The following is a 12,680-nucleotide window of genomic DNA, read 5'->3' as shown; positions in this document are numbered from 1 at the left end:
GTGCAAGTCATGGGATGTAGCAACTCCCACATTCTTTAAATTGCTGTCCAAATGGGTTACAAGCAACTATGAACAACTTTATTTTTTACTTACTGTTCCTCACAAGAGATTTTGAAATGCTAGCACCCACTGCCCAAACCCACAACAATCATTCTCTTTGTACTGGAGCAATACTCAGAAATACTCTTTAGTTCCCCATAGACATTGATTTCTATATCCATGAGATAAAAGTCCCAAGAGTGAAGATCTTCGATTAGTCAACATCAAGGTTTGCATCGATTGTGTTGCAGGTGCGTTGATTCCATTGAAGGTCGACATTAGTGCACATGTACCCTTTTTCTGGGTAACTTTAAACAAGGAGACTGTGAGGAAATACTGGATGAGAGAAAATGTTTGTCTGGAAGAAACATCAGAAGCAACAGTCTCAAAAAAATAAAAGTGTAAGACTCTACACAGGAAGGTAGGCTGTCTCCAGTGAAGACCTTTCTTTACCCCTTGCAAGACAGATGACGTTTTCCCTCCTTGATATAAAAAGCTAAAGGAATTTAAAGCAAATTAAAACCATTTTCAAAGTTAGATGCCCTCTGTGATTTATTGGTGGCTTATGTAAGAAAGCGAAAAATGTTTCATCTTAAAATGCAGAGAAACTGGAACTAACAACTCTGCAAGATCAACCAAAGAGCTCAGTCTTTGATGTATGCTGACTCTGTCAGTTTAGTTTAGAGAAATTAGTGTCTCTGGCATAAAACTCCAGGAGAGGAAATCTGGTAACTGGACTTGTTCAGGATCTGGTTAACATTTGATGCGTTCATAGCAAACGGTGGTGTTCCTGCTATATAAAAGTATATATAAAGTAAGGAAATTTTACAGTAAGCAAAGGAAGAAGGAAAGTGAACTGTTTCAGGTACTGCCAGGGTAGCATGCTTCCACTCAGTAGCAAGCATGGATAGTTTCAAACATGTTGGTGTTTGGTAATTTGGGTCCCAGAGTTGATATGTAAGATAAGAGTTGACTGACAAGTGTAGCAATGAACTATTTTATCTATGAACTATTTTATCACTGAGTTTCTTTTACCCTGAGTGATCTATGTTGTGAATAACTGCCCCAAATACCTACTTAAAGGTCCACAAGAAGTAGAAAGTTAAGTGCTACATAGACCTAAGAATACTGATTTTCTGAAAGTTTTCATATACTGTCCAGATCTTTTGGCGGTTTTCTCACATGCTGTAGCTTATGTCACATCTCCCAAGTTGTTAATCTTCACACAACGCAATAAAGAAGGGAAGCATTATCCTCATTTTGCACATCTAAAACAGTGAAATGTCAGGACTAACTTTTGCAGGCATTGATCCAGGAGTTCAGGTGCCGGAGATGTTTATCTTCAGAAGCGTTCATTGATCTCAATTGATGTGGAATGCTCAGCACATTAGAAAATCTGGTTCTAGGCAGCATGAAAATGGACATAAATACCTGTTTTGTGCGTGCCACTACCTTCATACAACATTATCCCACCTGGTGGGATATTATTCGCTCCCTGGTGTGCATTAAATGAGGGAAATGCTTTTCAGGAGGAATGCACAACCAAATACATCATGGTACTTGATAGCCGTGTTTCTGTCACTTCATATCAGCTCCTTGATACCTTACAACCTGCTGCCTCTAGTGTAATTCAGACAAGTAGCTACTGTTAGGGCAATAACTCTGAGCCACCCAGTCATCTCTGGCTGGTGTTGGCTTTTATTCCTTGCTACTCTCATTGTATCAAGAAAATACAGCAGTCATTTTAACTTACTAGGTCTTTGTGGTTTGCTCTTCAGGGCAGATTAATTTGGAGTGAAGTTGAGTAAATTAAAAAGATGGGTGAACTTCTGCTCCTCAGTCTTCCATATGAAGTGCTCTTAGCAAAGCTTTCCAGTCCATGATTATACAACTGTATGAGTCTGTTTTGTAAGTTTCTTTCACATCTGTAACAGTACGTCTGGGGAGAAATAATATTCTGTTTATAGTATACTTTTCCTTTTAGACTAATTCCTAGATGAAGCATGTCTAATACGTTTAAGTAACGTGGCTTTTTATGAGCTCTCTGTTTTAGTACTTAGAAATAGCAGATGAATGGACAGTCTCTCTAAATTACATGTAGCTTTCAGTATTGGACTGGCGTGTTACATTTGTGTAGCTTTGGAAAATCATAGGATGGTTTCAGTTGGAAAGGACCTCAAAGATCTAGTTCTAACCCCCCTGCTTAAGCAGGGAAAATACAATGAAATATCAGTACTTGGAAGCATAGAATCAGGAAAAATAATGCAAGAATCAACTCCTTAATAGCCTTTCATGCAGTCCCTGAGTTCCTGTTTTAATTTTGTGAGCGTGTACATGTTGTACACTTTACAGCTCAACCGCTGTGGAGGAATCTACCTTGGGACAGTAATCCTGTTCTGACTGTGGTATTGCTGTCCTGCTGAGCTCTGGGTTCCCGCACTGAAGTTTTCCAAATTGTGTAACTTAGTGACGGCTTGATAAATAGCTAAATGTTTGCTTTCAATTTGAGAAAAATGACAGCCTGTGCAGAGAGCTGCTACCAAAATCAGTCAAATCAGTTCATGTACAAGATAGTACAGCTAAAAACGTGTGTTCATACTTTGAAGTATTCTATAGATTAAGTATAGGCAGTATGTTTGTTGCAGCTATTGCCAATCTACACTTTCTTTGAAGTTGCCATCAGTTTTCAAGGCAAGACAAACTGCTTAGTATATTGATAGTAGCTAGATCTTTGGTTGAATTTGAAAAAAGTAAATAATTAACAATTTATTATTGAAAAGATGCTGATTTTAATAAAAACGATTGTCATTACAAACATTTCCCAGCCATATGTAAGTTAAGAACTCATTTCCAAGTCTGGCTGAGTCCCATGTTTTTCTATCCCAAATGGTGTCTGAACAAGCATCACTGCCGTTGTGCAGGTGCTGTGACAGCTTATTAAAGGGATTCAAGGACTGTTACTTTTAAAATAACTTCAAGGATTTGATGGCAGGACCACTCAGTGGGTAAGGAATTGGCTGGATGGTCACTCTCCCTCCTGCGAGTGTGGTGAGGCCCTGGCACAGGCTGCCCAGAGAAGCTGTGGATGCCCCATCCCTGGAAGTGTTCAATGCCAAGCTCAACAGGGCTTTGAGCAACCTGGTCTAGAGGGAGGTGTCCTTGCCCATGGCAGGGGGGTTGGAATTAGATGATCTTTAAGGTCCCTTCCAACCCAACCATTCTATAATTTCTTTTAATATTTAGTTTCTTACATATGAAGCACTTACAATTCATGGCTCACTGTTGTATTCGTAGTCATCTTACTGTAAATTTTTCTTTCATGTGAGACTGATCTTGTAGTTCTAGCTGTTGTTCCACAGCTCCAAAGGAGCTTGTGCACTTGTATTTGCAATGTGTGAACTCACACGTGCTAGACCTTTCAAAGCAGTGGTTAATTCTTCCATGAGCAGTGTTCTTCCTCTGACTTGTTTGCCATTCTGCTTGAGTAGTGTGCTCTCCACAAAGCTGGTGTACCCAGCAGCTTTCCTGTAGCTTTCCTGTAGCTTACAGTTCTCTCCTGCAGGGCTAACTTGTAAGTGCAAAACCTGTTGCATATGGGGTAGCGTTTCCAGTGCAGGCCTTCAAGATAAGATTAAAAAAAAAAAAAAAAAATCTGGTTAAGGCTGTCTTAGATAACTAGAAATGTTGTGTGGTTCAGTCAAAATTACAAAGCAACTGCAGCATTTATGGAGTACTAATTATACTATAAATCCTCCAATTTATTTTCCTTGGAAGTGGCATGCCCTATAAAAGAAATAATGCTGTTTCAGCAGAGCAGGTGTGCAAAACGCATGGAGACCACCATGTTACAAGGTAGGCTTTTATCTAAATGAGCTTTAGTTTGTAATTATCAGTGGAGGAAACTTTCTTCAGTGTCTTTATTCTGCTATTTCAAATCAACTGTATTTACAGTGAAGGTATTGATACTAGAAAAAAGTAGCACTTGGTTTTTTTGGTTTTGATTTTTTGTTTCAGGATTAGCTGAGATCAGTGCTAGCTGCAGTGGACAGCAACAGAAATCTTTGCTTATGCAACAAGTTAAGTGTTTTCAGAAGTTAAGCAGAATAGGACTTGGTGTTATCAAGCCATGTGTGCAAACGTTATTCCCAAACATACTGCGTTTGCAACTGCTTAAGGAGATACCATGCAGTGTCTCAGCCACGATGCGCGTTGTAAGGCACAGATCCGACCATAATCCAGGGCAAAGAGGAACTCATACCATGCTTTATTTTTAGCAAAGTTGAAATTCTACATGTATCTGACACTTTACTTGGTATGTTTTGAATTTAGAAGTGATTATAAGTTATTAATGGAAGATTTTAGTTGTAACAAAGAAAAATCTAAAAGCCAATAAAGCTCTTGTGTATATATATTTTTTTCTATGAAAACATACAAAAAAGTTCTTAAATTTCCTTACAGTGCAGATCAACTCTAAACAAATAGGGAAGGCTACTTCTCTACCACATACAAAACACAGAACTGATTTCTTACATGGATAGGAAACAAGGAACATTTAATTTTCCAGGGCTTCAGGGTGTGTTGTTCCTTCTGTTTTGTTTTGACTTTGCTTGTTTTGTTTTCGCTTTAAATGGAGTACTGCAGAGTTAATGCTGTGTGGCTGGCTAGTCCTAATAAACTGGTGAAATGCCCGAGTATGGTGTCTGCTCACCCACCCCACAGTGAGAAATGCTTAAGTTAGTGACTAAACGTGACACTTTGGGATTTGCTTGCTAGAAAGGTAAATGAATTTTTATGGAAGCTGGGTCACGATGTCCATTTGCAAGCTGTCTGGAAAGGTGTACGTACAGTTTCTGTGACAATGGCTGCAGAGTAGGTAGGTTTCCACTGAAAGCAGAATGCAAGTTCTTGTGCAGCTGATGAGCAAACAAGATGAAGAAGCAGATCTGAATTAAAACTTTTTTTCCCTTGTCTGTTAATATTTAAGTTGACTTAAAGGAAACGTGGAATTTCCTTTGTAGATATGTATTTTTATGCCAGTTAAAGATACTTTTTTCTTTTTTGCCCTCTCTGTGTGCGAACATACGCATTTAACAATGCTTTCCCTAGGGAAGCAGAAGGGAGTATTGATGGCTTGACTGATTCAATTTACCCAACCAAGACACATCTCCATTTGAATTGCTGTTAGTTTAAAACCAACATTTTCACTGGGTTTGATATGAAACTGTTTCTGTAAACAGCTTTACAAACTTTGAATTAGTATAGGTCCAAGATAAATAAGAAAATTAAAGAAATGTGTTAACTAGTACAATAGATTTGTGTTAAGACTGCTTTTCCTGTGTTTTCCTGTTTTTTTTACTTTGATGGTGTAGAGAAATAATTTTTAATTGATTGTGATTTTTATTTCCTTCAAATGTTAGTCATGCACTAACATGTTACGTGTGGAGGTCCTACACGTGAGAGGCTGAAAAGCCTTTCATAATTGGAGAAATTTCTTTAAGTAGTCCATGTTTATGGACTTACTCTGTGGTTCATACCTCATCTGGTAGGGTAGATCTGATCAATCTTACAACAAGGTGTGGAACAGAAACTTTCCAAGTGAGAGCGTAAGGAAGTTTGTTGGAAGTTAGTGTGTAGGCAGCTGGAAAAAAATTGGAAATCCTTGTTTATTTGCATAACCCCTGCCTTTCTTTTTAGAATGATAAACTTGGAGTGTCATAATTTTTTATATTTTCTTCTAAAGAAATAAAACCAAGCAGTGTGAGCTGTGCTGAGGAGGTTTTTTGGGTCTGTGAGCTTATAAATGTTTCCATCTTTGCTGCTCTTTTAGTTAAATGTAAAGTATAAAGCCGTAGGAAATGGGATTTCTTATTCAGGTGGCTACCTAAATACACCTTCCTGTGTGGATGTGTCGGAAGAGCCTGAACTCAGACCTTTTGTACGGTGCGAGTGTGCCAGCTGGCTCGTGTCTGGCATGCTCTGTTCCTCGCTGCCTCAATGAAAAGCACATCTCAGCTCCTGCCAGTCACTTCTTGGCTGTGGATGAAGATTCTTCTTGTCTTTGTTAGCCTTCAGTCAAACCCTTTCTCTGGTGTGTAGCTGCCTTTTTTTTTTTTTCTTCCTGGTTTGGTTGATTGAATTTGTGAGCTTTTTTTTCTTTTAGAGTTGGTTGGTAGCTTCTTTATTTGAAACTTCCTTCCCTCAGTGTGTCTGTCCAGGAAGGTATGTTCAGGGTCTCTGGGGTGGAAATATATTGCTCACGTGACGGGGCTGTGCTAGGTACATTAGATCCTCAGAAGTGTGCCTCTGTTACCTTGAAATCCATCAATTCTTAAATATTTTGGGGGCCCGATTGTTCAGATTTAGGTCTCCACATTTGTAGAGGTGGGACTCCAGGTTGCAAACTTCATGGGCAGAGCCCTTACTGTCTCTGAACCCAGGAGCCTCTTTCTAACAAAGATTCTGTTTAAAATGCTTTGGACAGCATAGCATCTAAAGAAAAGCTAGAAACCAATCTCTCTACTATTCCCTATCGCTATTTTGTGGGTTCAGCTCCCCGGCTTTCAGCTTTTAGTTTTGTGTGCACATGTAAATAATTACCACCATCCCAAAGAGGGACTGACAATGGGGACAGCTCAAGCAAGGGGTGGTTTAGTTCTGGTCTTATTTGTGGGCCACCACAAGGCCTGTTCAAACTGTCGTCATCAAAAGCATTCTCCAGAAATATGGGCCAGCAGCTGCTTTCTGCTTTTCTGTCTTAACGTCTGTGGTACTAAGTTCTGAAATATTTTTCAGGGTCTGCTGGCATATTGGGAACACTTTTGTGTCTCTCCCTTAGATAACATCTCGCTGTAGTGAAGACTGCGAGCTTTGATATAGTCCTACAGACTGTTTTTATTGTTTCTCCATTTCCCACAAGGAATTTAGAGTATTGGTTTCAGGGTACACACTGGATACTTGTTTCTGTCTTGTGGAAGATGATGCTAAAAATTCGGCCACATGTTCTTTATCTATTAACGTCAACATCGTTTTCCTCTGGGCCATGGAAAATGCCTTGCCAGGGCTATGGCTGTAAGTACAGCTTGCTACTTGGTCTTTAGGTATCCCATCTTCTCTAGGTGGTGAGGTCTGTTTTGAAGTCTTGCACTGTAGTAGTTTCCCTTGGGTACTCTGTGGCTAAACAAGTTCCAAATGGTTTCCAGGTACTTTTTTTTTTTTTTTTTTTTTTTTAAAGTGTGCTCCTATTTTTCAGTTTCTCACGTAGATACCAGGATTCATACCATGTCTAGCAGACACCTCTTCTGCTCTGCTAAAAATGTGGTGTCACAAACTCAGTCACATACCACTCTTTTGAATAGGAGATATTCATACTCAGAAAACCAGAGAACTTTTCAAGTGCTACTAGTGCTGGTAATGGGAAATACTTCCAAAATTCACCTGTACTTTGGGATGAAAACAAGGGATTTTCTTTACTCACCTTCAAGGCATGCTTCTGCTATTAAGATTGCATTTTGACATCTGTAAGAGTTGTTTTGTTGAATAAGTAGCGATCTGATTCAAGAGATGTTTGCTCTGTTGATAGCAAAGTCCTGTGGAGGTTCAGGATCAGTTTCTGTTACGTGCAGGGCCACTGTTGTCACCATGTTACCTGTAAGAAACAAGTTTTCTTCAGGAAATGTTGTGGAGACCTTTGTATTAAGAGGAAAGGTGGTTCAATTCCAAGTTTCCAGGATAGATAACACAGTCTTTCTTTGATAGAACCTGAGCACGTGCTCTTTCTTTCCTGTATGCATCTTCTCACCTTAAAAGCAAATGCAGGATGCTGAAATGCCACCTGTGCAGGTTGATGCAGCATCCTCCCCCTGCAGATCCTCAGAACCAGCTGAGAAAAGCAACCCCCATGGTGGCAGAGACCACCCGTGCTGAGGTTTTGAGTCATAAGACAATGCCACTGGTTGATATGAGAGCCAAACTGTGGGGTTCCAGAATTAAGAACATCTGTCTTTGGAAACAGCCAAGCTCATTTCAGGCACAGAAGACCATCCTGTGGGTGATGAACAATTCCACAGCTGGGCATTCAACGCGTATCTACCTCCTCTTTTCCCTCTTTCACTGACCATTTTGCAGTAGACATCTTTTTGCTAAAGCAGAAGTGCTTTATTGGTATTGGGGAAGTTTGTATGAAATTAATCCCATATTTTACAGTATTTTACAGTGATACTTGTGCTGGAGTACAGTTACTGTTTGACCTCTCAGGCTGCTAACTATTTGAAAAATGCTCAGTAATACCAAGGTGGATCTGATTCCTGGATGTTACAAATCTTTTTCTGGCAACCAAAGTTTTTTTTCTACTACTTCTGGGCTGGGCATCTCAGAGCAAGCTTGTTGGTGTAGAAGGGAATGAGAAGCACACACACTTCTAGTTCTTTGTACCCCTCTGAAGTACTCATACAAGATGGCTTTGAAATAGAAGATGATTTCATCTCTTACAGTGTAATCTGAGCTTCAGATGCTTCAAATTGATATTTTTTTTAGAAGTTTTAACATAATCTTCATGAAGAATGATGTTTTGCTTTGAAATAGTGAAATACTAATGCCTTTAAGATGACAATGTTGGCTCTAGCATAATGATAATTGGTAGTAAATCCAAGAGACGTGTTTTACTACTTAAATTGCTGTTAATATGGGCGTGCAAATTGTGGTTCACATTTCTAGACAATTTGTTTCATGAAGTGGCACGTGAGCGAGAAATTGTTACCCTAAAGTGCTAGCGAGAGACTGAAGTAAAACAGCATAAGCATAAAAAGGAGGAAAAGGATTCTGTGAGTGGGTCATGAAAAGCAAAGATCATCTCAATTTTTGTCAATATCTGCAATGTTCTAATCACCCGTTTTGCATTTTTGTAGTCGTTACTTCTGCTGACTGCTGGCAGTGTTTTCCAAATGTATCATTCAAAGAAGCTGCTGGCACTAACTCAAGGCAGAGCCCAGCCGTGTGCCATGGAGGTGGTGGGACCCTTCTTTTGGGTGGAAACATGGTCCTTGTGCAGTTGGGAAGCTGTACTCCTGATGCCCTTGCAGTAGTGGAAAAGTTGGGTTCTCTCTTATGGAAAGGAGGGATCTTCTCCCTTTACACACAGTTCACCTGCAATCTAGCAAAGCTGGCTGATCTCAGATGAGTTTGAGTTTTATTAACAACCACATGACTAATGATGAGTTTGGGAAGACCTTGAAGTTGTGAAGAACGTCAGGGAAATAACACTTCCCATTGCACATACACTGCCAGCCTGCTGCCTGAATCAGATGCTTGCTTCAGCATTTAAATTCATCTTAGAGAAAGCAATCTTCCAAGATTTTCTGAGGGTGCTGAAGGTTTCTTTAAGCAAATAGATGTCTGAGACCGGAGAACGATTTAATGCATTTATTTGCCTTTGTTCATTTGTGACTTCCTAGCATTCCTTTAGCATTTGGTAATTATTTGAAGTCTAGTAATGTTTGATGATATTTGATGAGATTCTTGCTACTAGAAATTTTCTCATGAGATTTGCCCAGAGCTTTTCAAAATGTGCATATCTGTTTATACATTTTATTACATTTTTGAGGCATTTACACTGGCTGCATATGACTTGAGTGTGTCACCTTCTCTGCTCTTTGAAACAAACACCTGCTATTTCTTACCAATTGCACTGATGTAGTAGTACCCTTCAAATTGAAAACTTTGTTTTTCTAAAACTGTGTTGGGTTTACACGGCAAGGTTTTGGTAGCAGGGTGCTACAGGGGTGGCCTCTGTCAGCAGAGCCCAGCAGCTGCCCCGTGTCAGGTCAGAGCCAGCTCCAGGCAGCTCACCCACCGCTGGCCAGAGCTGAGCCAGGGAGCGATGTTGGTTGGGCCTCTGGGAGAGCAGATGGAAGAAAGGGGGGAAAAAAAAATGCTGGGCAACAGCAGCTGGAAGAGAGGAGTGAGAAGCAGCCCTGCAGACCCCAAGGTCAGTGCAGCAGGAGGGCAGGAGTTACTCCAGGCACTGGAGCAGCAGTTCCCTTGCGGCCTGTGGAGAGGCCCCTGGTGGAGCAGGCTGTCCCCCTGCAGCCCATGGGTCCCACATGGAGCAGATCTCCACACTGCAGCCCATGGAGCAGGTGGATGTGCCCTGGAGGAGGTTTCTACAATCTCCAGGTTTCACCAGATTGGTTAATGTAGCTATTATTCTGCTGTGCTTACAGCCAGATGATCTCATTTTTCAGGACCATTTAGCATTTTGGATATATATACACTGGTCGCGTTTCTCTCTGGTACTACTTTTGTTTCCATAAGAGGCTGGTTCTTTGTTAGATATGGCAGGCACATTTACAGTGTAACTATAAAACAGGTTGAAAGTTTTATAAAATGCTTAAAAAGTAATTTATGGCACTTGTAAGACATGAACCTGGTATTGGAATAGATCACTGCCATGAGAAGCACAGGTACTAACATTTGTGTATATTGTAAATGTCAAACTTTGGTAGTGTGAGCCCAGAACTGTATCAGTGAATTTTGAGTCTTCAGCCATAGAAGGGGCAATGATACAGTTGACAAGTCATGAATTCAGAAAATGTTAGCCTTAATCAATGTATAGATTGTATATAAAAGGATGTACTCTGTGTGCTAGGCCACAATGCCTTCTTAACAACAAAATAAGTAAATAAATTCTTTAGTAGTAGAAAAAAGAAAAAGTCTCCTCTGTATCTTCATTGTGTCTTCATCATGCCCAGTCTTTTCTAAAGCAACTTGTTTCAGTTGTCTCAATTCGGATACTTGAAAACGAATACCTTAATTAAAAAAAATAATAATAATCAAAAATATAACTTCTGAAGGATAGTAATCAAATATACTTGATTACTTTCCACTGTAAGCTGCTGAAGATTACACCTGCTTTCTGTAGTATCACCAGTTATAACTAATGATCAAAAGTAGCCTTGGAAAGGCAAAGTAAGCCATATGAGGATACCTACAATATTTTTCCAATTAATTATTTTAGTACAGCTTCTCAAATTTTGCTCAGTATTTTTCAGTGTGTTAATTAATTTATCCACAACAGTTAAACGAAATTGAAGTTGATATTTTTGTGTGCAGGTGTCTACAATCCAAGAACTTGTTACTGGTTATGAAACCTCTTTGAAAACTTGTGACCTTTTTGGCCCATGTGGTAAGTTTCTTTGGATTTGTATTAATTACAGTGTAATTACTAATACTTTTTATGACAGTTACAAAGAACCATTGAAGTGCTGATACTTTTTTGCAAGAAAATAGTTGTAGTACCGTTTTGTAAACTAGACCATTATAGAAAATACTTGATGAATCTTTTGTGCTTTGTTTTTCGTGTTTATTTTCGAAGTGCAGTTACTGTTTACTGTAACTCTTTCTGTTTTGTTCCAGAAAATGGAGAGAAAGAGCCCCCGACGACGCTACTCTGGGTTCGGTATTTCCTGGCACAGCACTTTGACAAACTTGGCCAATGTTCTTTGGCCTTGGATTACATCAATGCAGCAATTGCAAGCACTCCAACATTAATAGAACTGTTCTATTTAAAAGCAAAAATTTACAAGGTAAAAAGTGAACTTGGACATGTGGAGAACATAGTTCAAAAACAGAAAGCCCCATGAAACTGTTGTGAACGTGTGGATAGTAATGCAGTTTGCAATATTAATGGGTATTGATTTTCATGCATTTTTCTTTTTGTGCACTGTTCTGTCAGTAAGAAAATCAAAACCTTTTTATTTTGTTACTTTTTTGAACCAAGTCACAACTTAAAACAAATTGTTCTAAAAGAATATACTGTGGAGGGTGGAGGGGGCCAAACAATAATATTTTTTCTTTATTATTTCTGAGGGAGAAATGCCTGTAATTATAGATTTGAAGAATTGGTCAAAATCAAGTTTATTCTGAAAGCTGATTTAATTTCTCAACTACTTTCTCTCTAACAGCATGTAGGTAACCTGAAAGAAGCTGCAAAATGGATGGATGAAGCACAATCTTTGGATACTGCAGACAGATTTATCAATTCAAAATGTGCTAAATACATGCTGCGAGCAAATATGGTGAAGGATGCAGAGGAGATGTGTTCTAAATTCACGAGGGTAGGTCTATTGCTGTAATGAAGAGAGGTTTAGTTAGCCTCTGGCATCTCAAGTTTCACTGTTTCTTAAACAATTTTTGACCAAAATCAGAAATTTATCTTGAAATAGTCTATTTTTAAGATAATGATCAAAATAACTTGGTGATAAATAACTATGTAAATACTAAAAATTTACCTGGTAAATACTGAAAAAACAGTCAAAGATACTTTTCCAAAGATACTTGTATTTTTGTAGTGACATACTTCTGAGTACCTCTCTGAAAACACATCTGATTGATAACTTGTTTGCAAAACCTGCATTTGTCAGTAATGAGATCTGAGTTAATTGCACAGGAATGTGCAAGCTACTATGTTATGATTTAGCATCATCATAAGTGTAACTAGTACTTAAGCATTTTCTTAAAGCTAGTACTACAGATGAAAATTTTATAAAGCCAATCCCATCCCTGAAAGGCAGGGTAAGCTCTATAAATTCTGTTATCTTTTTAATATTGATCTAGATTATTGAAATTGTTTAAAAAAAAATAAATAA

At 38.9% G+C, this 12,680-nt stretch overlaps 1 protein-coding gene across 2 annotated transcripts in view; it reads left to right on the top strand.

Annotated features, from left to right (window-relative positions):
- The window catches only part of NAA16 (N-alpha-acetyltransferase 16, NatA auxiliary subunit), a 63,757-nt gene that overhangs the window by 40,119 nt on the left and 10,958 nt on the right, over window positions 1–12,680 (top strand). For both annotated transcript variants that reach the window (XM_082770126.1, XM_082770127.1), the window contains exons 10-12: window positions 11,146–11,218; window positions 11,449–11,618; window positions 11,997–12,149. In XM_082770126.1, the coding sequence (XP_082626252.1) occupies window positions 11,146–11,218; window positions 11,449–11,618; window positions 11,997–12,149 (396 nt within the window). The remainder of the gene's footprint in view (window positions 1–11,145; window positions 11,219–11,448; window positions 11,619–11,996; window positions 12,150–12,680) is intronic.

The sequence above is a fragment of the Aythya marila genome (assembly GCF_965140915.1).
Source record: "Aythya marila genome assembly, chromosome: 1".
NCBI classification, from domain to species: Eukaryota; Metazoa; Chordata; class Aves; order Anseriformes; family Anatidae; genus Aythya; species Aythya marila.
This window is presented reverse-complemented; position numbering and strand designations above follow the sequence as displayed.